Source organism: Hakea prostrata, chromosome 4, assembly GCF_041222555.1.
Source record: "Hakea prostrata isolate BN-2017 chromosome 4, UWA_Hpros_2, whole genome shotgun sequence".
NCBI classification, from domain to species: Eukaryota; Viridiplantae; Streptophyta; class Magnoliopsida; order Proteales; family Proteaceae; genus Hakea; species Hakea prostrata.
Genome location: NC_142603.1, coordinates 40,119,477 through 40,145,348, shown reverse-complemented (window position 1 = coordinate 40,145,348; position 25,872 = coordinate 40,119,477). Strand labels below are relative to the sequence as shown.

The 25,872-nt window shown below is 35.1% G+C and overlaps 1 protein-coding gene and 1 non-coding gene across 2 annotated transcripts in view; both read right to left on the bottom strand.

Moving 5' to 3' along the window:
• Nucleotides 1–25,872, bottom strand: part of LOC149018872 (uncharacterized) — a 47,143-nt gene that overhangs the window by 3,109 nt on the left and 18,162 nt on the right. Inside the window, exons 4-9 of the mRNA XM_089154000.1 lie at nt 22,594–22,720; nt 9,695–10,241; nt 1,540–2,638; nt 1,105–1,392; nt 715–977; nt 47–645 (exon numbers count right to left, since the gene is read on the bottom strand). Of these exons, the coding sequence (XP_089010126.1) occupies nt 47–645; nt 715–977; nt 1,105–1,392; nt 1,540–2,638; nt 9,695–10,241; nt 22,594–22,720 (2,923 nt within the window). The remainder of the gene's footprint in view (nt 1–46; nt 646–714; nt 978–1,104; nt 1,393–1,539; nt 2,639–9,694; nt 10,242–22,593; nt 22,721–25,872) is intronic.
• On the bottom strand, nt 14,181–14,287 carry LOC149018873 (small nucleolar RNA R71). The gene has a single exon (XR_016173259.1). It is a non-coding gene; the product is annotated as a small nucleolar RNA R71 (small nucleolar RNA).

Sequence of the window (25,872 nt, the reverse complement as noted above, 5' to 3'; positions counted from 1 at the left end):
AAGTTCGAAAGATTCAGTAATCCTCTCATCCAACGGTGGCAATCACAGATCTTCAACTCTTGTAATGATTCATAATCCCCAAGGCACTCAATCTTTAACAATTGAGGACATCCTGTGATTCTTAGTTCCCTCAACCTTTTTGAATATTGTAGATAAGGTATTCTTCTCAATGATTTGCAAGTTTCTATTTCCAACACCTCCAGAGAGTCCAATCGCTCACCTTCAAAATCGGATATGAAGTCGTTTCTGGAAACCCGTAAAGTCCTTAGATATTTTGAGCCCCTCAGCTTTGGTAACTTCAGCAATGACTCGCACGTATCAATTCTGAAGTCTTCCAGGGAGTCCAATTTGTCGTCAAAACCTTCAATTTCTTCTAGGCTTTCACAGACATATACATCCAATGTTTTTAAATTTCTCAAGCCTCTTGATGTACTTGATACTCTTACCAATGATTTGCAGTTTCCGAGCCATAGGCTGGTCAAACTTGAGGGAAGATCTGAGATACTTTGAATTGCGTGGCAAAATTTAATAGAAAGCCTTGCCAGGCTTGGAGGAAGACATGAAATGCTCACCAAACCAGTCGAAAACAATTGAAGGCTTTTCATAGCGGTTATCTGAGAAATTTTAATTGAGAGATCCACCGTACTCTGCTCATACCAAAATGCTATTTTAAGGTCTACCAGTGATGTCATACAATCCAAATTCTCTACAAACTTTGTCGTAGCTTTGCCTGCTAAATTGAGTTCTCTGAGATTAGTCAACTTATTGATTTGACTCGGTGCATCCTTTAATTTCTCACACCTTTGAATGTTTGATGTGACTAACTTTGTGAGACAACAAATGGATGCATCAATCTCAAGCAGATTATCACAATCTTCAAGATGCAAAACCTCCAAAAATTGATTTGTTGAAAGATCAGGAGTCTTAGATAGTTGATCACAACATGACAAATCTAGAACCTTTAACTTTGTTGCCATCTGCAAAAATAAAAAATAAAAAAAAAATCATATTAACTTCTCTATATAACTTGAGAAGGTTCTTTTTTAGAGACTTGAGAAGTTTTAGAAAATAAACATAAATATAAGAAAAAAGTTTATGCAAGACCTTGATGCATCTCCAACCCTTCCAATCCGCTGTGATATTACTATAAGATAGATCAAGAACCACCAATTTACGTGGACAAAAAGTAGTCTGGTTAAAGTAGTTAGAGCATCCTTTCCAACTAAGCCACCTTAATTCTGAAAAAGGAAGGGTGAAGTTCCAAGAGAAGTTTGTATAATCGATTTGGAGTAACTTTAAACGAGTCATTCCTACAAATCCTTCGCTCGTCAAGCCTTCATTCTCTGATATATTTCTGAGATCAACTTTAAGTCCTCTGACACTACTTGTTCCCTGTACACACATACCCAAAAAAAACCAGAAAGAGAGAGAGAGAGAGAGACCATCAAATGCTCTTGTGCTAAACCGAGAAAAATCCATGAAAAACTTAATTTACAAGGTCGTCATAAAAAAACGACCAAAAGTTTATTCTGTACCTACCGCTTGTGTGTGCAGTACATCCAGGACATGCTCTTGAGCCCATATTCGTGTACGCCTCCCTGGCTCATTGGCATTCTCTTGATAAACAATACTCCTTCCAAGATCCCGAAGAAGATCATGCATCCCTAGCTTACCTTTTTCACAAATCGTTACCAAAGACTTTTTACAAAGAGAATCAAGCCCTACTAAAGGATGAAAGCCACAAGCCTCCCATATATAACAAACAAGATCCTTATACATGTAAATGAAAACACAGGCAATATCAAGAAACATTTGTTTCTCATCATCATCTAATCCATCAAAACTTATTCTTAACCTCTCCATGATATCATTATTTGGAACTTTCTGTAGCTTCTTTAGCATGTCTTCCCACACTGGTTTTCCCTTTAAATATAAAGATGAGCCTACAACTTGAAGTGCCAAGGGAAGTCTTCCAGTAGTTTCTATCATATCTTTTGACAAATCCAAATAATCATTTGGAGGTTGGTGGCTTTTGAATGCATGATGGCTAAAGAGTTGAAGAGAATCATTTGACTCCATTGGTGGTGGCTCACAATTCGCATCTGATTTACAACAGTCTAAAATATGCTTATCTCTGGTTGTGATAATGATTTTGCTTCCCACACCAAACCATTTGCGGTCCCCAACAAAACATTCTGCTTGATCTTCTTTATCCACATCATCTATAACAATAAGGACTTTTTTGGAACATAACCTTTGTTGGATCACTTGAGTCCCAGCATCCACGCTAGTAATATCTCTACCTTCATACTTCAAGGTATCATGTAAAAGTTGGTTTTGCAAAACAATAAGTCCATTATGTTGTTGAGAAGCTTCTCTAACATTTGAAATAAAACTACACCCTTCGAAGTGATTGAAGATTTTATTACACACAGCCTTAGCAATTGTTGTCTTGCCAATGCCTCCAAGGCCATAGATCCCAATAATTTTTCTATTGTCAGATTCAACATCTAAAAGCTTCAGTACTCCAGTTATGCGATATTCGGCTCCAACTAGGTTGTTTTTTTCACTAAAGGGTCTCTTGTCCAATTTATCATAAACATCTTTAACAATTTGTTTTATCATGTCTCCTTCAAATCTATACAATTCAAAGAAGAAAAAGGTCAGCATTATACATAAGAAAATGAATAAAAGAATTCAACATAGAAGGGACCACTCGAGAAATATGCCAAGTAAAGAATGGAACTTTTTAACATTTCCTTTGAATGAAATGGAATGAATTACATTAATAATGAAATGAATATATATAGAAAGCAAGAGAATAATAGCTCAACAGATAATTCCTAGAATTTTATTGACTTATCTAAAATTTGATTCTAACATTCCTATAGAGAATACAAAAAAGTATACAAGATATGAGTTAACAAATATGAAAAACAAGATATATGGTGAGCATATTTGATCAATGGTAACTATAGCTAATACTCTTGACCCAAAAAAAAAAATACAACTATTACTCCCCCTCAAGGTGGAGCATGTGGGTCACGAATGCCCAACTTGAATTTTAGACGTTGAAATTGATCACAACTAAGGGACTTGATAAAGAAATCCATGAGTTGATCAGCACAAGCGATTTTTGTAGTTTAATTAGACCTTGTTGTATTTTATCATGAACGACATGACAATCTATCTCAATGTGCTTAGTGCATTCATAAAAAACTAGGAGGATGGGCATTTTTAATGGTATATCGAGGTCTTGTAATAGGTATGAAAGCCACATGATTTTACAAGTAGCAACTGTTGTGGCTCAATATTATGCTTTAGTAGATGAACAAGATATAGTTAGATTGCTTTTAGTTTTCCAAGAAATCGGACTAGAACCAAGGAGAATGCAATAGCCCATAGGCTAGCCCAATCAAAGGCACAAAAAGCACATAAATGTAGATCTAGTTGGGCATGAAGAAAGATGTTTTGGCCAGGAGTACCTTTTAATTACCTCAATAAATGATGTGCATCATGCTTATGTGGTTGCCTTGGCTAACGCATAAAGTGAGCTAATATGGTAATAGTGGGGACAATGTCAAGTCTAGTGATAGTGAGGTAAATAAAGCGACCAACCAAGCAACGATAGGTGATGGATCAAAAAGAATATATGGTGCATGTGGAATTGGAAAGCTTTGGATTTTGTTCCATTGGAAAATTTGTGGGTCAAGTGCAAGTCATGCCACAATCATTGAGAATGTTAAGAGTATACTTTCTTTGTCAAAGGTAAAGACGTTGATGAGAACATGCAACTTCTATGCCATGGAAGTATTTTAACATTCCAATATCTTTGATATGAAAATTTCTCATTGATACAAGCTTTAATAGCTTGGAGTAAAGTACCATCGAAGTTTGTTATGATGATGTCATCAACATAGACTAGAATGTAAACTTAAGCAAAATGTCGATGAAGAACAAACAAGGAGTGATTAGCTTGAGATTGAGTGAAATCAAAACCAAGTAGGGCAGTTGATAACTTGGAAAACCAATTGCAAGATGCTTGTTTGAGTCCATACAACAACTTCTGCAAATTGCAAACAATATTTCTCCCTTTGATGATATTCATGTGGTGGTGTCATGTATACTTCCTCAAGAAGATCCCCATGTAGAAATGCATTCTTGACATCTAATTGATGAATTGGCCATCCATGAGCTACTATAATGGTAAGGAGAACATATGCAAAAAAAAGTTTTGCTAGAAGGGCAAATGTATCATGGTAATCAGTGCCCTTAATATGTGTATATCCATTAGCAACCAAACGAGTATCATCGCTCCATAGAACCATCGGCCCCATCCTTTGCTTTTCAAAAATAACTTGGATCCAATACCTTCTTGCCAAGAGGTATGGAACAAGAGACCAAGTATTGTTGTCGGGTAGAGAGGGAATCTCAATTTGCATTGCATCATGCCACTCGTTATGTTTCATGGCTTGGGCAAAACTGGTAGGCTCAATAGTGACAGTTAAAGTTGTGAGAAAAGATAAATGAGAAGGAGAAAACTAATGGTAACTTAAGTAACATGCGAGGGGATGATGCGTACCTTGGTCAACAGTTGAAAACGAATTTGTTTGGGCACAAAGGCAAATAGTGATCTTTTAAACTACATGGTTTATGATGAATGTGTGAGGGGCATGTGGAAGGAGGAATTGAAGAAGTTGTAGAAGTGGTGGTATCATTGGTGGAAGGTATACTAACTACAAATGGAATTAGTGGTAGGATTAATGAGGGTCGGTGTGGGGGTTTCTACTGGAGGAGGAGGATATGTATCACAGTAAATTTCAGATGGGGGGGGGGAGGGGCAGGTAAAGGAAACGCATGAGATGGGGTGGTCATAGGAGATGAATATAATTGGTAGGGCAAATGGTTTCATGAAATACATCATCACAAGAAATATAGATAGTTTTTGAGGAAATGTCATAAATTTGGAAACCCTTTTGTCCATGAGGATTCCCAACAAACTACTAGGGGAAGCATGTTGATCAAATTTATATTTGATATTCAGATTTCGACCAAAATAGAGGCCTTTGAAGACTTTGAAGGTGAGAGAAGATAGGTTTTTGGTTGAAAGAGACTTCATGAGGAGTTTTGTCTTGGAGTACAAGTGTTTGTAAGTGGTTAATTGGTAGCAATGAGAATGCATCCACTCCAAAATTGAAATGGTAAATTTGCTTGGAAACAAAGGGCTCTAGCAATGTTTAGAAGGTGGTAGTGTTTTCAGGTCCACAACAACATTTTGTTGTGGGGTGTCAACACAACTAGATTGTTGAACCACACCTAAGGAATTAAAAAAGAGTGAAGTATCCCTATTAAAAGACAACTCTGTGCATTATCAGTGTGAATTTGACAAATTGAGGCATTGAATTGAGTTTGCACCATGGTGAAAAAATAATAAATTAAGGAATTAGCTTCAGACTTATGAGCCATTAAATAAACCCATGTACCACATGAGTAATCATATACCATAGTTAGGAAATATCGAGCCCCAGAAACCGAATAGGTATTATAAGGACCCCAATTGTCCAAACGCATCAATCCATAACATGATTTAGTAGAGATCATACTAGAGGAAAATGGTAAGTGGGTTTGTTTTGCTAGTGGGTACATAGTACAAGTGCATTTATTGGAAAAACACATAGCAATATTTAAATTCTTGAATTTAGGGGAAATGGAAAAAGCAAGATGCCAAAGGTGTCAATGCCAAATATCAAAATTGAAATTAGGAGGAGTCACAACAACCATGGGAAGAGATGATTCTAGAAGATATAGACCATTGTGTCTTTACCTATCACACATTGTCATCTTTGTCTGTTGGTCTTGAAAAAGGCAACAATCATGAAGAATAATAACATGGCAATTAGATTAGGTAGTAATATTTACTAACAAACAACAAATTGTATTCAAATGAGGGGACGTGTAAAGACATTAGATTAGGTAACATTTGAAAATAAATGAATAATTCTAACATTTGTAACTGGCACATTAGACCCATTAGGTAAACGAATAAAATAACAAGGTGTGGGTGGGGTATAAGATGAAAATAATTTAGAGTCTAAAATCATATGGTCATTTAATTGAATAGGTATCAATTATCCAAACGGAGGAATTAGGCAATGACATAGAAGTACCTACAAATTTAGTTAATGGGTGTGGATTACTAGTTGGAAGCTAAGAAAAAAGCTACTTGATTTGTTGTTATTGTAGGAGGGAAAGAGACAAATGCTACTGGTTCGAGGAGTGAGATATACCCATAGCAATATGTTAAGAAGAAAGATGTCCATGTGGCTGAACAATCATGTTGCAACACTGTGGTTTGGAGAATGCTAGATTACGATGATTATTATCATCGTTTTACCCATAAAGGCCAAGAGGATAAATATCCATATTGAAAATAGTGTGAATCAGAATGGTCATCTATATCGTAGAAATTGCAGTGTTGGCTATTACCTTTGGAGCATCATTGCAAAAACAATTGTTAGTATTGTTGCTGGTGTAGTGGGCATTTGAGGAGATGAAGGGTCAAGATATGTTTAGTTGGCTTCATTTTTAACATTTCCTTCGATTGGAATGGAATGACTTACATTAAGGCAAAAACTAATTTCTTTCTCTCTCTCCCTTCCCCCCCCCCCTCCCCCCCCTCTATAATTTTTTTTTTTTTTTTTTTTTTTTTTTAAAAAGAGAGGAAAAAATAAAAAAAAAATTGGTTTTATTTTTTTTTTTTTTTAAAAAAAAAAAAATTTTTTTTAATAAAAACCGAAGGTGAGAAAGATCTCGTTAAACAAAAAGACGGGTCTACAATGGGGGAGGGGGGCTCGCCACCCAGACCTTTGAAAGTCTGAGATGAGAATAATTGGCAACAGGGTAATCTACCAACATATTCTCAGTACGATTAAAAACAAAACCTAGAATGAACTGGAAGAAAATCTGAAAGTAAAGACTGGACATGAGATAAGATGCCTAAGGCAGCCCAATTAATAGAGGGATTTGTGTCATTCAAATGAGAGACGATTGGTAGACAATCCAAGTAGATGGTAATCTTTGTCAATTGCAGTGCTATGGCAAAGAGAATGGCATCTAATCATGTTTATTGGGTTCTGATAAAAAATTGAGGATGAAATCTATAACTTCATCCTAATTTTGTGAATGCGCAAATGTTTAGCGCTTTTATAGTAGGGATGAAACCTCTAGATTTTACCTCAACAACAACAACAATAAGCCTTTTCCCAACTAAATGGGGTCGGCTACATGGATTCTTGCCCTCCAATCGGTTCTGTTCAAGGCCATGCTAGATACAAGGCCTAAGCTATACATATCCTTTCTCACCACTTCTCCTAAGGTTATCTTAGGTCTACCCCTAGCTCTTCTAGTTCCTTCAATATGGATTATATCACTTCTCTGAACAGGAGCATTTATAGGTCTCCGTTGAACGTGGTCGTGCCACCTCAAACGACTTTCTCTAAGCTTATCACTTATGGGAGCAACTCCCAGACCAACTCTAATATGATCGTTTCTTATCTTATCCATCCTAGTTTTGCCACTCATCCATCTTAGCATTCTCATTTCTGCTACACTGAGTTTATCTATATGATTCTTTTTAACAGCCCAACACTCTGCACCGTACATCATAGCTGGTCTGGACAACGGTCCTATAAAATTTTCCTCCTAAATAATAAAAAAATCCCCCCTTTCTCCCCCACACCCAAAACACTCACCCCCCCTTTTTAATAAAAAAAAAAAACCCCCAATTATTTATAACAAAAAATACACACAACCAAACAGGAATAAATTTCCATTTATGAATACCGAGATTTGAAATCTCTAGATTCGTGTAACCAAATAGGTCCTAAAGTATCATTCTAAAGTCTTCTCCGAATAACTTACTGTTAAAATTCAGTAATCACTACCCATGTTTTTTTAAAGGTATTTAACCAACTTACTCCTACAATTTTAGTCCTGATACTTTATCTAAATATTTTTTTTTTAAATTTATTCTTATAATTTTGTTACTAATTCTCATGCATTTTATTCATTTGATAATCTGCTCCTTAAAGAAATAGAATGGATAGCAAAAATTGTGTTAACATTCAAATTAATTTAAAAAAATATTGTTGTAAATTTTAAAATTTCTTAATATTTTACTCTTTAAAAATAAAATAAATTATTCTAAAATTTTTATTATTTATTCTCGTAAAATTAAGTTATAATGGATAAATTAATTATTTATTTGGACAAACTCAGAAAAACGTTTTAATTACCTCTTTTAGAGTGTTTCTAAATTTTTTCCAAATTTGAATGTAGGCAAGGGGTTACGGGTAATACTGTGTAGTCACAATACATTAAGGGCAATTTAGGAAATATGAGATTATTTAAAACTTAACATTATTTGATAATAGAATGTACCAGTGTCCAAATTTAAGAAACATTTTAGATGTCATTGCCAAATTGATGTATTTTTTAGGGTATGTTTTTTGTTATTTGTTTTGGGATGTCCCTACAACTTTTATTTTCTTTTTAATGTTTTTTGCATTTATTCTGGTATGACCATTTAGCAAACTAATTCCTAATATTTCATCCCATCACGGTCACTTACAACCAGTATGGTTCTCTATTTTTAAATCATCTATTGTTTGGATTGTCATGCAAGATTTATTGAGTAATTAGAATTATACCAAATTAGAGACATCGTGAAAACCCAAAATAGTCAAAAGTTATCAAAATTTATTTTGTACTACTAGTAAAATATCAAGTACAATATAAGTGGGCATTTTCTATTTTTTTTAAAATAATTATAGTTATTTTGATTACTTGGTTGGACTGTTACCCATGAACCAAATGATAGGAGTTTATGGATCTACTCATCTAGCATCTTTACTTGTCTTTCTAAAAGCGGATGACGTACAGAAGGCTTATATTTGTATGTAATTTTAATATTAATTTTTGTATGTACTATTTTTATTCTATTCTAATACAATCACCCCATTTACTTAAAAAATTATAAATAAATATGAAATATTTTCATTTAAAAAATAAAAAGATCAAAGTGATAAGATATAGCAATAAACCATCCGGAGGTAAGAATAAACTTGAGGGTAATGGTTTTGATGGGTTTCTTAAACATTAGTGTAAAAATTTTAATTGAGTATTTTTGCCTTGAATGATATGCATACAACTTTTCTTTATTCTTTATTTTTTCTAGGAGTTGTTTAAACATTGTTGGATTTTAAGCAAGAATATCAAGAGGCATTTAATTTGAATTTAGTGGAGATAATTAATTACAAATAGTGCTAAATTATCTAAGGTTTGTTTTTTTTTTTTAATTCTTTTTCTATTGAGGGTTGTTCTAGTATATTTAGTTACAATGGGAATTAAGACTATAGGATTTTAAGCATGAATATGTAGAGATATTCTCTTAGTGAATTACTGATGGTATTTCTTAAGAATAAATATAACTATCATCAATAAATTTGTGTTCTTATAATAGTAGCATGATTTTCCCCCATAATCCATTCATGCATATTTCTTATACCATGCAACTAATGCAAATTGGTCATATGAATGGAAATATATGAATAATCGATCTTCCTTTGGATGGTGATTTATCATGATTTTGTAAAATACTAATCGTAATTGAGTAAAATATAACTATTGGACTTACGTTTCATCCTTGACATGCCAACCATCCAATTCTCCAACCTCTTTCATTGCATCCTTCCACTTTTTCACATCGGATACCATATTGATTTGGTGTTGCTCAAAGGCTTCTTCATATTTCCTTTTCTGGCCTCGCACATCCCTTGGCTCGACTTTGTAAAAAATGGGCATGACTATTTGATTTAGTGTTCTTCTGCATTCACATATATGGGTTAGCTCTTTGAGACACCACTTACTCGACGCATAATTCTTTGAAAATATGGGAATTGAGATCTTTGATTGTTGGATTGCTGTGAGAAGCTCCTCTTCAATCTTGTTTCCCTTATGGAGTTCTTCAGAGTCCCTGAAAGTTTGAACTCCACCTCCTGTTAAGGCTTTGTAAAGGTGGTCGGCAAAATTGGTACGGACATCTTTGCCATGAAAGCTCAAAAATACTTCATAATTCATCTCAGGATAAGAAATAGTTGATGACGATGATGAAGAAGAAGAAGAGGAGACCTGATGAAAAACTGACATTTTCTTAGGTTTTTGGACAATGCTTCCCTCAAACTCTGAAGTTGCAGAGCAAGGTTAGATAAATATGAACACAAAGATGCTTTTGAATTTTGGGAACTTCCAACCACTCTTCTGAATTTTGGGAACTTCCAATCACTTTCTTGGTCGCATTACGAGAATTTTATATATAATCCCTTTGTGACTCCCTCACATCATCACACGATTTAAGTTTTAAAAATTAAATTTTCTAGATAACTACTAGCTTTGTCTGTTTTATTTTAAAAAATTTTAAAAATTAAAATTTCTAGATAACCACTAATGACTTTGTCAGACATATCAAATGACTTTCTTTGTTTTATTTTTTAAGGAAGTTTTAACAAATTATTTACCTATATAACCGCTAGTCACTTTATCAACTCACCATGACTCGGCTTTCTATCTGTTGCTCATTCGTTGATTAATTTTGATTTTAAAGTTACCTTCTCTCCTAAACTTTATATTTATTATTATTCTTTTAAGTTTTTTTTTTTTTTGTTGAACGAAAAGGAAATATCATATCATAGAAAAAAAGTCCAAGAGATCTGCCTGGTCAGAACAAGCGATTGGTCGATAATGAAAAATGGTGGAGACGACCACCAGACATGAGACAAAGAAAGTTTCTTTGCACCTAAAGCAAGGAAATCAGCAAGATAATTTTGTTACCTATTAATATATACAACTTTAAACAGATCAAAAGAGGTATTAAGGACTAAAATTTCATGAAAAAGACCTATGCATAACCAATCAAAAGTGTAAGTTCCTTCAGCAAGTGCAGAAACCACAGGCTTGAAATCAGTGTGAATACGAACTCGTCGAATTCCAAGGTTCACATGAACAAGCAGGATTGCATCCTTATAGCTTCCAACTCAAGCAGGGCAGCAGAAGCACTATAACAGGCAACAGATTTAGCCACAAGAAAAGAACCAGATGGAGTCCAAATGATGCAGCCTCGACCTCCTTGAGCAGCATGGGCATCCCAAGATGAGGTGAGAGTGAACATCCTCCACAGTTATAGAAGAAACCTGGCTAGAGGGGGAGGGTGAAGAAGAAAGCACCGTAGCATTCTGCAATTCTGCAATTAAACTTGAAAATTGGATTAGAGTTTTATGAAAAAATGGGATTTCTCCTTGAAATATGAACCTATTCCTACTTTTCCAGATGAACCAGCATAAGGAAGACCAGAATGTATCCACCCATTTCAAATTAGAAGAACTTCAAAATCGGGTATGAATAAAATTCATCCATTCTTGAATTGAACATCTCATTCTCCTCGTGAGAGATGAACTATTACCCTCCTTGTGATAGTTTAAAATATTTAAATTACTCTTTGTTGAATTATAAAATATTTACTTGAAAATATTTAAATGTTAATATCATATCTGAAAACCTTCTTTCTACCGAAAGAAAGGATAAGTGAAAGATCTTACCACTTTCTTGAGTGCTTTGTAAGAAATTTTTACGCTGATTTGTCACATTCTTGTTATATGGTTTTTTTTTCAAGTCTTGAAAATTTTGGAAAAGCCAAATTATTATTTTTGAACCATCACCAGAAAATTTTGTCACATCATCGTAAAAAATAAATGTTAAAAAAAATTAATGACAAAAAATATTCGTTTTTGATAACCACGATTTACTACATAATCCATGGCTTTTCTTCGCTTACCTATAAAATATCAATCTATTAATTTTTCAGCAACCCCTTCTGGGTTCACGAAAAAAGTTCTATGAAACACTCCCCTGGACGCGAATATGAATCTTTTACTTGATAGAGAATTATACATTGTTCAAAATTTTCTACCTAATAGAATATTGTGCTCCCTGATACTTATTCTGACACTTATCTGATAGGTAGAATTGATATAATTAGGGAGTCACCCTATTGGTAAAATGAAAGTTGAGCGGAAAATTTAAATCTTATTCTTTCATTGTGGTCGACTACCATTTTCTTTCTCCATGGGAAACCTAGTGCTAGATTGTGAAGTTTGTGGTTGAATCACTCCAATTTTTAAAACTTATAACTAGATCCGCGGATGCATATAACATTCTATCTAAAATGCTTAGACTAATAGATGTAACCGTGTTTGTTATTTTTTATCGTGATGATATACACGATACATGCATTAATAAGGGTTTTGTATGAGTGACCCACACTATTACCATTTTATAGTACTATCATTCCACTTTCACATGTTCTCAAATTTAAAAGTGATTTGATTCAATCAAGTATTGAAGACCGGATTGACAAGAGAGCAAACAAAATGTAAAATCAATTTTGCTTCAAAGAAGCAAAGTGACTCAAAAGAGCAATGTTTGTGTTCTCTCGTACATATGTATAACCTTTTATCTAAAAATGCTTCGACTAATGGATGTGAGCATGCGTGTTATCTTTATTGTGATGATATACACAATACGTGCTTCAATAATGATTTCATGTGGTGACCACCTTATTACCATTATCTAGTAATATCAGTTTCACTTTCACACATTCTCATATTTTAAAAGTGATTTGATTCCAATCAAGTATTGAAGATTGGTTTGACGAGAACAACCTAAATTTTCATTGTGGAAGTTTTTTATTATAAGATTTCATCAATGAATTGGCAAGGAAGCAAAAGTAATGTAAAATGAATTTTGCTTCAAAGAAGCAAAGAAGTGACTCGGAAGAGCAATGCCTATGTTCAATATGAATATTAAACAAAAATGAACAAAAGTGATTATTGCATTAGCAATTAAAGAGGTGTTTTAGTATGCATTTTGGTAACATTTTATTTTGGGAGACGAGCTCTTGTACAAAATCATTTTTACATGTTTCTCTACTAGAGACCATTCTATGTTTGGAAATGTATGTTTGATAAATTTATTCTAGGAATATTTCTTAATTGAGTACACACTATGATCAGTAATCCTATTTCGAGCAAGGGAGTAGGTCAAGAGAGTAAGGAGGAGGGGTTTTATGAGCAGAAGTGGGGATGTGATGGTCAGAGATCTTCACTATCAAGATCATTTTGTCAAATTCCTATTCTCCTGAAAGAACAAATCTTACATGTTCTACATAAGTTGTTCTTCAAACCACTTTTCTCATTAGTTCATTTTTCGATATTAAAAAAAACAAACCATTTCAATAAACACTTGTATCACATTCTTTTGTTCTTTGAGAACATAGCACTAAGAAAAGAAAAAAAAAATTTAAAATTCAAAGATATTACTCTTAACTAGAGCAGAAATAAAAACGTATAGTAGTCCCCACTCTACTGCAGAATCCCCAGGATTCGATTGTAGGTGGCTCCGAAGACTATACGGATTCCCTTGCTGTCAAACTTATAAGTGCTCAGCTATATGGCAACCTTACAGCTTTGGAATCATTGTTTCAATCTTGTGGTCGGAAATTCATTACTTTCCCTTTGTTTTTGTTATTTTCTTTTCTTTTATTCTTTAGTACTTTATTTATTTTTTTATTTAAAAAAAATCTCATTATTTCATAAGAGCCATTAATTGCATTAAGTGGTTAGTGCATGTGTGTCTAGACTCGTGATTCTACAAATAGAATTGTCCGAGTGTCTACCTTGACCATGGAAGGTCTACCTCCACCACCTCCACCTAAGAGTCTTAGGGATAGATTTTATCCTACCCGATCTGCACAACCTTCCTGTATACGTTTACCTGAAGTGAGGGGTAATAATTTTGAGCTCAAATCCCATTATCTATCTATGTTACCCCAATTTCATGGGCTACCTGATCAAGATGCATATTTGTTCCTTAGGGAGTTTGAGGAGGTTTGTGTCCTTATGAAAGTACAACAACTTACTGATGATGCCGTAAGACTACGGTTTATTACCTTTGCATTAAAAGACCAAGCCAAAAAGTGGCTTTATAGTTTACCTAGGGATAGCATTATCACATGGGAACAATTTACTGTTCTATTCTTGAAGAAATTCTTTCCTTTCTCTAAGACGAACAAAATAAGAAATGATATTCTTCAATTTCGTCAGAAACCCAATGAGTCCTTCGCTAAGGTAATGGAGAGGTTTCAAAGCCTTCTCCAAGAATGCCCTCACCATGGTATAGAATTATGGCATTTATGCCAAATAATTTATGAGGGTATCGATTACCAAACAAAGCAACTTTTGGAATCAATGTGCCCCACATGATTTACATCATTCACTGATGATTCCGAAGCTTGGGATTTTCTTTTAGACCTAGCAGATAGAACTAGAGAATGGGAGTCAACCCAAGAGTCTGAAAGGACTAGTAGGGGATATTTTGTTGATAGCCAAGTTCATAAGGAAGTACAAATAGATAACATTTTGAAAAAGTTAGAGACTTTGGTAGTTAAAGCTGCACCACCAAGTCAAGCACATTTTATTGACAAATCTATTGCTATGTGTGCATGGTGTCAGTCTCCTACACATGTAATTGAGGAATGTCCTAGCTATTCTAGAGGCCAACATGAGAATGTCAGTGCGATGTTTTCAAACCCGTACAGTAACACATACAATCCTGGGTGGAAGAATCATCCTAACTTTTCATGGTCTCAAGGGCAAAACCAAAATGGATTAAGCAATTATTCCACACAAAATCAGTTTGGTGCCCCTCAACAACAAAGTGCACAATTTTCTTATAATCAAAATGTCCAGTTCCCTCAAGCCCCTAATTTTCAGAATCCCAATTTAGCTAGGCCTGTCAATTCTCCTATTGTGCCTCATATGCCTCTCATTTCACAAAATCAATCATCACTTGGTTTCAACAGAGGTAACAATCCAGAGTTTTCTCGTCTCTCTTCCTTAGAGAAGAATATGGAAGTACTTTCCAGCACCTTCATGACTTCTATGCATAATATGGAAAAACAAATTTCCACTCTTGCAAGTGCTTTGTCTGAGCGAGAAAAATGTAAAATGCCTAGCCAACCTGAGTTAAATCCTAGGATTCATATTCAACAAATACCATCAAATCAAGTCAACCAAGTTGAATCCTCCCATTCTTCTTTAGCTTCAATTAATTCTATGTCTGCATTGAGAAGTCGGAAAGGGTATTTAACAGGTGAGTCACACATTAATGAAAAGAGCAAGATTAGTGACCACTGTGATGAAGAGAATGTTCAAGCATCTCCTAATAAAAGTTTGTCTGAGGAACCCATAGAAGTTGAGGATGAGCCAGTTACTTTAGTAGTACCTACGTTTGGTGAACCACTAGCTAAAAATATGAGAAAAGAGAAAATTTCAAATGAGAGTCCTTATGTTCCTAAGGCCCCTTATCCTAGTCGTCTAGTTAATAAGAAGAAGACTGCAACTATGGAGAAAATTTTTAATATCTTCAAAAAGATAGAAGTGAATATCCCTATTTTGGATGCCATATCCCAGATCCCCGCCTATGCAAAAGTGTTGAAATATTTATGCACTCATAAAAGAAGCACTAGCATTCCCAAAAAGGCGTTCTTGGCAGGTAACATTAGTTCCATAATTACTCAACCTATAGCAGCCAAATATAAGGATTCAGGGAGCCCCACCATAGCTTGTGTCATAGGCAATACACACATTGAACATGCTTTACTTGATCTTGGTGCAAGTGTGAATCTTTTGCCTTACCATGTTTATAAGCAACTAGGACTGGGAGAATTGAAAGCAACTAGGACTGGGAGAATTGAAAGCAACTAGAACTACTCTTCAGTTGGTAGATAGGTCAGTTAAGATTCCTAAAGGGATGGTTGAAGATGTTTTACTGAAAGTGGGAGAATTTATTTTTCCAGTTGATTTCATTGTGCTAGATACTAAACCTTTTTCAATCAAGGATGAAATCCCAATAATTTTAGGAAGACCATTTTTGGCTACTAGTAATGCATTAATCAATTGTCGAAATGGCCTCTTACGATTATCTTTTGGAAATCAAATTGTAGAGTTTAATATGTTCAGAATAGGGAAACAACCACAAATAGAAGAAGAGATCAATATGCTTGAGGAATCTTTTGATTTTCCTAATGATGTGATTACCAACTTTGAGATTGATTTTGATTACAGATTTCAAGAATGTATGGATATGTTGGATAATGATAGTGAAACTTTCTTTTCTGAAGTCTTAAATTTTCACACACCTTTGGAGCCTATTAAACCTCTATCCATCTCCATCTCCATTCCCAAGCCCTCAATAATTGAACCCCCCAAGCTAGAATTGAAAGAGTTGCCTTCTAATTTGAAGTATGCTTTATTGGAACAAGATAATACTCTTCCTATCCTTGTTGTCTCTGATTTAACTTCTGACAAAGCAGAAGAGTTGATCACACTGTTAAATGATAATAGAGAAGCATTGGGTTGGTTTGTCACTCATATCAAAGGTCTAAGCTCTTCCATTGAAAAGCATCATATTCATCTTATGAAATATGCAAAACCTTTTAGAGAACCTCAACGTATGATGAGAATTTTCTTTAACATTGTGAATGTTTTTCTTGAGATCTTTAGAGATGATTTTTCGATTCACGATTTTTCTTATTTGGAGTGCCTTCCCCATCATACATTGATATTGAAGATAAGATTAAAGCTTCCCATGATAAGCACATCTTGACTGAAAGGTATACCCATCATTTGTCTTCTTTGTTTAGCATACATGCATTGAGGACATTGCATTACTTAAGTGTGGGGGGGGGGTATAGCTGCGTTGTAGATTTTAACTTTGACTTTTGGTTATTATACATATTCTTTCAATTGCTATGATGTGTGAAATGAGAGTGATTTTGGTACCCATCATGAACACATAAAAACCCTGTTGAGAGGAAGGTAACTTGTATATATGTTGAGATGAGACTTTTCTTAGAAAAATAAAATGCCCTTAACTTAAGGCGTCGAACCATCTATGAGTTTTGTGGGTCCTTGTTTCTTTGGCTAGAAGTTGAGATCAATTTTGTGTAGGGCATGACAAAAGAAGAAGGAAAAAAAAAAAAGAGTAGAAAGTAAAAGTTGAATTCCTTGGAACTAGACAGGGCACTCCGACTCAAGAATCGAGGTGACTTGATCGAAACTCTTAGGAAGGAGATTATTGAAAAGAACTCTCGCATCACTGTCTATGTGGGCATATGCAAAGCAAAGCTACAAAGTAACTTAGGTTTCTGGTGTCTGCTCCACCATGTCATTCAAGCCAACCGTAGTGGAGTAATGTAGAGTTCACTACTCAAAAGAAAAAAAAAGAGAAATAAATATAAGTGTCATCAATGGCTTGGTAAAATTGTTTGGTCAAAAATTCTTCAAAACCTTAGTCCTTGGTCCCCTTACTTTATGAGTGGTTTTGCTTAAAGGAGAGGTGTACTTGAAAGATATAAGGCGAGTCCTTGATTGAGATATATGCTAAGTCTCAAGAATCAATATGGGGTAATAAAGTTCAAGTGTGGGGGATCTTAAATTAATGGTGAGAAAAATTGTCATAGCTATTGATCTTGTATGAGTACTTACCAATTGTTAGAGTTGGAATTTGTAATGTTTTATTTTGAGCTAAAATTGGAATTTTGGATGTACATTCACTGCAAACATCCACGAGACAAAACTCATCCTCTAGGGGTAACCTAGTGGTTTAAAGGCCTATTGCACATGCTAAGTGTAACTGTGATTCCTACGAAAGTGAGTTTGGATTTATTTTGTTGCACTAGTTTCTTAATTGCATTTGAATTTTCTTTAATTTTTGCTTGAGGACAAGCTTAGTCTAAGTGTGGGGGAATCTGATGAGCACATTTATGTGTGAAATCTTAGGGCATAAAGCATGCATTTTATACACTTAGAATGGAGTTACCTTGGGTTTTATGTTGTTTTTGCAGATTTTAGGACTTTTCAAGATTTAAGCAAATATTTGGAGTTTTGGGCTTGAATCATGCTATTTTACACGTCAAGAAGTTCATTCAAATTCTCAAATGCGAAAATGGGCCTGATCTGGAGCATGATGGGCTAGAGATGTGTGATTATGGGCCAACTCCGAAATATTGAAGAGATAAAGAAGGCAAATCTGATCTACGGCTGAGATTTTAAATCAAATCTATGGAGATATTATTGAGAGAGTCCAAATGGAAAAGAGTCCTTGCATACCTCAATATCTTATTTCCTATCTTGGATTTAATTAAATAAAGAAAAAGAGGAAAAATAATTATATTCAGAAAGAAAAAGAGGAAAAATCCCGTTTTTGAATGCCTCTGTCCAGTTTTGATCAAACCCTTCATCGAACGGTCATCCGATGTCCGATCGTGCTGATTTTTGGAGGAGAGCTTCACAACTACTTAAACCTCAAATCCAACGGTGGAATTATGCATCTGATCTCTCTAAATCGGCGCGATTACTACGTCAAAACCCAAATTGGCTGAGTCAGATAGAAACCCTGAGTTTTATTCAAATTCAGCCGTGCTTCATATCTCATGTAAACTCTATAAAAGGAGATCATATTCCATCAAAGGAGAACGTGTCTTAGAGCTTAGTAGAAGCATTATTTCTTCTTTCTTCAGTTTATTTAGGCTTTCTCTAGTTTTCTTTGCTTGCAGTTGTGAGATTTTAAATTTCTAGAATTCAATGTTTAGATTTAATTTTTATGTAATGCAATTCAAGTTCAAGTTTCAAGTTTTTAGATTCGTTTTTCTTTGGGTCTAGCAATTGCAGATTTAGATCATTCTAGATCTAGATCTGGTTGTTAGGGTTGGTTGAGATTCGAATCATTTGTTCAATTCGCAAGTAAGTAATTTTTTTTATTAATCTTCTCTCCTCCCTCCATTCCCGCTTCTATCTACCCCTCCATATTCTTAATTTAGGGTTTACTTTCAGCATTATTTATTGTTCTCCCTTCCCCTGGATCCTTGATCAGAGATGCCTACAGTCGTGCCTCTCTTTGGTTAAGGCTTCCTTTTCCTTTAATTGCTTTGTTATTTACTTTTTGCATATTCATTCATCATCTCGGACCACATAACCGGAGCAAGCCTACAGTCGTGCCTCTGCTTCCGGTGACGGGTGGTGTTGCATTTGCATTTTAGCTATTTCCTTTTCTTTTTATTGCTTTGTTTATTGCTTTGTTATTTACTTTCTGTTATTTACTTTCTGCCTATTCATTCATTATCTCGGACCACATAACTGGAGCAAGCCTACAGTCGTGCCTCTGCTTCTGGTGACGGGTGGTGTTGCATCTGCATTTTAGCTATTTCCTTTTCCTTTTATTGCTTTGTTTATTTCTTTGTTTATTGCTTTGTTATTGTTCGTATTTTTTTTTCATGTCTTTTATTTATGCATTGATTGTGTTTAATTTATTTTTGGGTAATTTTCATTTGGACCCCCTGAGGTTTGGTCCATGTCACTTTTAGTCCAGTTTAAGTTTCCTTTTGCATATGGCTCCCCTGTGGTTTTAAGAAATGTTAAATAAGGACAATCTTAACAGAAACTGTTAGTTTAATAAATTTTATGACGAAAATACCCTTGTGTCCTTTGGATTTTTTAAAATTATTTTAGTTTTAATCTACTAAATATTAAAATAAATAATAATTAATAAATAAATAAATGAAAAGCTTACAAATTCAACGCAAAAACAATAGAGTTTGAAAACAAAACGGAATAGTTTCTCTGCAAGTCCATAACGGAAGGAAGAAGATGAACAGCCTGCTTCACATCCATGACTTGAGTCAATTATTCTTGTCCATATCTCTTCTCAAATTTCAGTTTTTTTGCACCATATTTTGGTCTTGTAGTTAAGAATTTATAGACGGCGACACCAGCAAGGATTGAACAACGGTAGGGATAGCACCGAGCTTCTTGGTTCTGTTACCGATGATATGATTCTCAACCTCGCTTAGGGCTTTAAGCTTTACCTCACCATCACTCGATTTCAAGCGACTGATGAGATCCGGTTTGTGCCTGCCGAAGCCAGCATTTTGGTCAGAGGAAAAAAAAAATCAAACACACCTCCACCGGTGCTTTTCTCTGTGTGTCAACGGATTTTTCATCAGAATATTATTTTTGTAAAATATGCATATTTTCTGCTTCTCTGGCCCGCTACCAGACATGGTTTGTGCCTGCCGAAGCCAGCATTTTGGTCAGAGGGAAAAAAAATCAAACATACCTCCACCGGTGCTTTTCTCTGTGTGTCAACGGATTTTTCATCAGAATATTATTTTTGTAAAATATGCATATTTTCTACTTCTCTGGCCCGCTACCAGACATGCTAGAGCCCGTATGAAGTTCAACATTGCTACAAAGCATCATTTGCAGATTCTAACACATTATCTTGTTTGAATTTTCACCTAGATAAGAAATGTCTTTTTTGAATAAGGGCATTGGTCGAAACTTGGAAGTGACAACTAATGAAGTCAAGCCAGCGTATTAGATGAAACATTAGTTTCTACACAAGGGTACTCCAAGGATCTTTTGCTGGTCATGAAAACAATGTAAACTTTTATCCTTTAATCAAATTTATTTCATTACTTTTCGTAGAACAGAGTATTCCCATGGTTATAATTTTTGACATGGATAGACATTGCTGTAACCTCACAGAGAGTATGAACTTCTTAATTCCTACATTCAGAAGTTACTAATTCTTCTTCAACAATGGCTTCTTCAGTATGCTCAGCATCATTATGTTGATGTTCCATGTAATGTTCTTCAGTTTCTTGGTGCTAGTCCTTGAAAACACTTACAATGCCATTGATCATATATTTTACTTGTTGCCATAATGCTTTCGGTGGATTCTTTACTTGTCATACCATAGTTAGATTTTATCGAAGTGCAATCTGTATGGAGCTTATGATCATGCTGAAATTTGCAGCAGAACAAAAGAAATTGTGGCTCCTCTTGATCTATTTCTAACAAATTAATGGCGGGTTAAGTCTAAAGCAATGAATCTTTAGCTCAATTGATAGAGCACTTGGAACATAAGCATGTTTCAAGAGGATGGTGGTTTAAATCCACCAAGATTCTTCTGAATCAATTATGAATTTAGATTTTACATCACAAAGGACTGAAACAGGAACAGTGAAGGAAAGAAACCAACACCTAGAGGTGCTTCATAATTTTCAAAGAAGGGATTCTTTTCACCTCTTGCTTCATAGGTAAACTATAGATGCTCAGAATTTCGGATTACATTATGATACTCTGTTAGGAATTACAACAAGGTTATCTTCTCCTTAGAATCACTTACTATTAGACCTTAGATTGGATTAGTTCAGCCCAGAATAGAACAAAACAGCAAGTACAAATTATAGTGTTAACATAAATCAAGCAACACTACCTTGAACAGAACCCAATTACAGCAAGGTTATCATCTCCTTAGAATCACTTACAATTAGACCTTAGATTGGATTAGTTCAGCCCATAATAGAACAAAACAGCAAGTACAGATTATAGCGTTAACATAAACCAAGTAACACTACCTTGGCTATGAGAAGCCAGTACTCTCCTACAAATCTCCTTAACCAAACCCAACAAAATTCCCCCCCTCTCTCTCTCTCTCTCTCTCTCTCTCTCTCTCTCTCTCTCTTTCCTCCAAAGAAAAACATCAGAAGCATCTAACTCCCTAACTAACTCTTTAACTAACTCTCAGTAAGACCATGAAACTGAAAGCAAAATTAATTTCCTAGACATGCTTTTCGATGGTTCCTTGTGTAAAAATGTCTAGGAGAATTAGGAGAATTGAGGAAAACCATAGTCTCAAAATGTTGATTACATGTTTGTATCTCCATTCCATTTTTTGTCAAATCTATCAGTATATTAGAAGATAAGCATTGCTGATGGCATTTACGAATCAAATCCATCACTTGGCCTCAAAGCAGAGGTTAACGAATAAATCAGTTAGCATTACAGATTCAACGACAAGTGCTTGCAATTTTGAGTTTCTAAGTGAACCTCCATATAAACAACCTGGTGCAAGTGTTAAATGATGAGCTTCTTCTTGCAAGCATATTGTAAAGATCTTCCATGAGTCCTAAATTTCATGAGATATTGATTGAATTCCAACATAGGCACATTCGTAATGTACATTACATATCTAAAGTGCTTTGCAGTTAAGAATTAGAACATAAAAAAGACCAAATAGTTCCAATTAGAAGGAAGGAACATATATTAAGACAATTTGGTATTTTACAGAAAGAATTCCCCCACAGTGGAAAAAGAAAGCAGGTTCCATCATCATGGGTTGCACATATAACCGAATCATTTGAATCTTACTAGAAAGAAAGACAATAGTTATATATATAACCCAATCATTTAATACTTAATAATCCAATCGATCCTTGGAAGTTCAATCATGTGCTGCAACAGCTCCATTTATATTCTTTGCTCCAACTGGTACTCAGCTTGCTATAGATATCAATTGGTAGTTCTAAGCACAGAAAGAGTGATGAGTAAGTATGGGCTTTGAGAATATGTAAACCACCATGAGTGGAATTCCAGTTGCCATGAGGAGGATTGTTTGACCTCTGCATATAAACTCCCAGCATTTCATACTTGGCTGCTCCATAAGCTTGCCCACATAGTGTCTCAATCACACTAACCATGCCAAGCTGCCCATAAAGGAATAAGAATTTATCAGTCCTTGGGTAGAGCCATTGCTCTCACTAAATCTAGTATCAAAGTTGTCAAGAAAACATACGAACGTTTTAAAATTGTGAGCTAAAATATGCTGTCTTTTGTCTGAAAGCAAGGAGAGATCAGGAGGAAATCATGGTCAGAAATTTCTTGGCAATCAATTAGGTTATAATATCTAATCAAATGTACCAATCTACTGCATTTAAAAACGTACAACAAATCCACACTTGACATGGAAATGAACTATGAATTTGCTTGCATTTACCCAAAGCAAGTACTCGCAGCTGATTTTATACTGTCTCAGTAAGTAATACAAAAGAAAGCAGTTCTGTATTTCAGATTATAGTGTGTGACAACCAAAAAGGGAAGAGCAGTTGAAAGCCAACTGAAGTATTAACAATCACCAAAAATAAATTGGTTAATAAATCAAATTGGTTGTTTATTTCTTTCTTTTGAAGGACCCATGGGTGATGGGTTTGTTACAACAAAGCAAAGGCCATGAAAAAAGGGAAAAAGATTGGAATCAAGGATATATTCACCAGTGCCGATTCTGACAGTTTTAGTTGGATTGCTTCACTTGGATCTTGGGGAGAGGGGCGTGTCTGATCGGTCAAAGCCAGTCTTATTCAGAATCTGGTAATTCAGTTGATCTGATTCCAATTTTTGAAACACTGTTGTGACCTCTGCAAAAGTTGTAGCTAAATAAGGTATCATAAAATGGGGACTCTGTCGAAGGCCACATCTTTTTTCCTTCCATCATCTCCTATCTCCTCTCTAAGTTTGGGGTTGGGAATAAAAAAGAAGAGGGCTAGGAAAATTGTGACCTGGAAACAATACAAATGTGGTTATGTACTCACTAGGGTCTACAGAACTGGAGAAGAACTATCAAGCAATCTCCTTATTGAGCTTGTAAATGGTAGGATTCAGGCGCATCCCACAGGAAACCTCTTACTGTTGTGAGACATGTAAGAAGTTCTTATATTTGTTGTTGTTAATGATGTTAGTACCCTAGGATGGTTGGGAAATCGTCTCTCTACTTTTAATCCTCTGAATATTTAAAGGAGACTAGGAGGCCATACATGGGGCAGATATGACCATGCAGAAATTGAAAGTAAGGTAAAAGCTGAAATAAGTAATCAAACTAGCTAATAACCAATGCTAATGCATTTCTAACTCCATTTTAACTGTTTAAGAGATGGACAAAAGGAAATAAACTAAATTCACATCTTGAAAGTCCAGTCAAAATTTTTCCCAACAGAACATAAACCAACCAAATGACCAAATCTTAACGCGATATGAAATTGGACAACTTTCTTTCCTCTTGTATGCAAGCATGTGAATCAGAGAAGCCAGACCTTCTGTCCTGATTTGGCAAGTAAACACCCTCTCACCCCCTTTTCCTGTTTTTTCATGAAGTTTATCATTAGTCTGCTAGTAACAAGACTCATGTCCATGTTTGTTGATTCATATTGACATTGGAAGGTTAATGTAAGTTTCCTATTGTTTGCCTATAGCTTGGAAGCTCTCCTCAAAGTGACTGTATTATTATTTCCTATTCATTATTGTTACTGTTTTGGTTAAATGGTATTGCATGAACCTCCTATGCATATCCATTTCTTTTCCCCCAAAATCTTCTGAAGGACAGCCTCACCCACCCCCAAAGGTCCGGTGAGAAGAAAAAAAAGTGAATAACAAATAAAAAAAAATCCCCATAGAAATAAAAACTAGGACACCCTGCATATGAATATTATTATGCATATCATATTTGAGATAGATAACCATGAACATAGACCAGAGCAGAAGCTATTTCAGTCCTTTGTGATGTAAAATCTAAATTCATAATTGAATCTTGGTGGATTTAAACCACCATCCTCTTGAAACATACTTATGTTCCAAGTGCTCTATCAATTGAGCTAAAGATTCATTGCTTTAGACTTAACCCGCCATTAATTTGTTAAGAAATAGATCAAGAGGAGCCACTATTTCTTTTGTTCTGCTGCAAAATATCAGCATGATCATAAGGTCCATACAGATTGCACTTTGATAAAATATGACTATGGTCTGACAGGTAAAGAATCCATCGAAAGCATTATGGCAATAGGTAAAATATATGATCAGTGGCATTGTAAGTGTTGTCAAGGACTTGCACCAAGAAACTGAAGAACATTCCATGGAACATCAACATAATGATGCTGAGCATACTGAATAAGCCATTGTTGAAGAAGAATTAGTAACTTCTAAATGCAGGAATTAAGAAAGTTCATACTCTGAGTGAGGTTACAGCAATGTCTATCCATGTCAAAAATTATAACCATGGGAATACTCTGTTCTATGAAAAGTAATGAAAGAAAATTGATTGAAGGCTAGAAGTTTACACTGTTTTCATGACCAGCAAAAGATCCTTAAGAGTACCCTTGTTTAGAAACTAATGTTTCATCTAATACGCTGACTTGACTCCATCAGTTGTCACTTCCAAGTTTTGACCAATGCCCTTATTCAAAAAAGACATTTCTTATCTAAGTGAAAATTCAAACAAGATAACGTGTTAGAATCTGCGAATGATGCTTTATAGCAATGTTGAACTTCATACAGGCTCTAGCATGTCCGGTAGCGCGCCAGAGGAGCAGAAAATATGCATATTTCACAAAAATAATATTCTGATGAAAAACCCGTCGACACACAGAAGAAAAGCACCGGTGGAGGTTTGTCTGATTTCTTTTCTCCCTCCGACCAAAATGCTGGCTTTGACGGCCACAAACTGGATCTCATCAGTCGCCTGAAATCGAGTGATGGTGAGATGAAGCTTAAAGCCCTAAGCGAAGTTGAGAATCAGATCATCCGTAACAGAACCAAGAAGCTCAATGCTATCCCTGCCGTTAGTTTCAATCCTTGCTGGCATCATCGTCTATAAAATCTTAGTTGCAAGGCCAAAACAGGGTGCAAAAAAACCGAAATTGGAGGAGATACGGAGAGGAATAACTGGTTCAAGTCATGGCTTTGAAGCAGGCTGTTCATCTTCTTCCTTTGGTTATGGACTTGCAGAGAAACTATTCCGTTTTGTTTTCAAACTCTATTGTTTTTGCGTTGGAATGATTTTGTAAGCTTTTCATTTATTTATTTATTATTA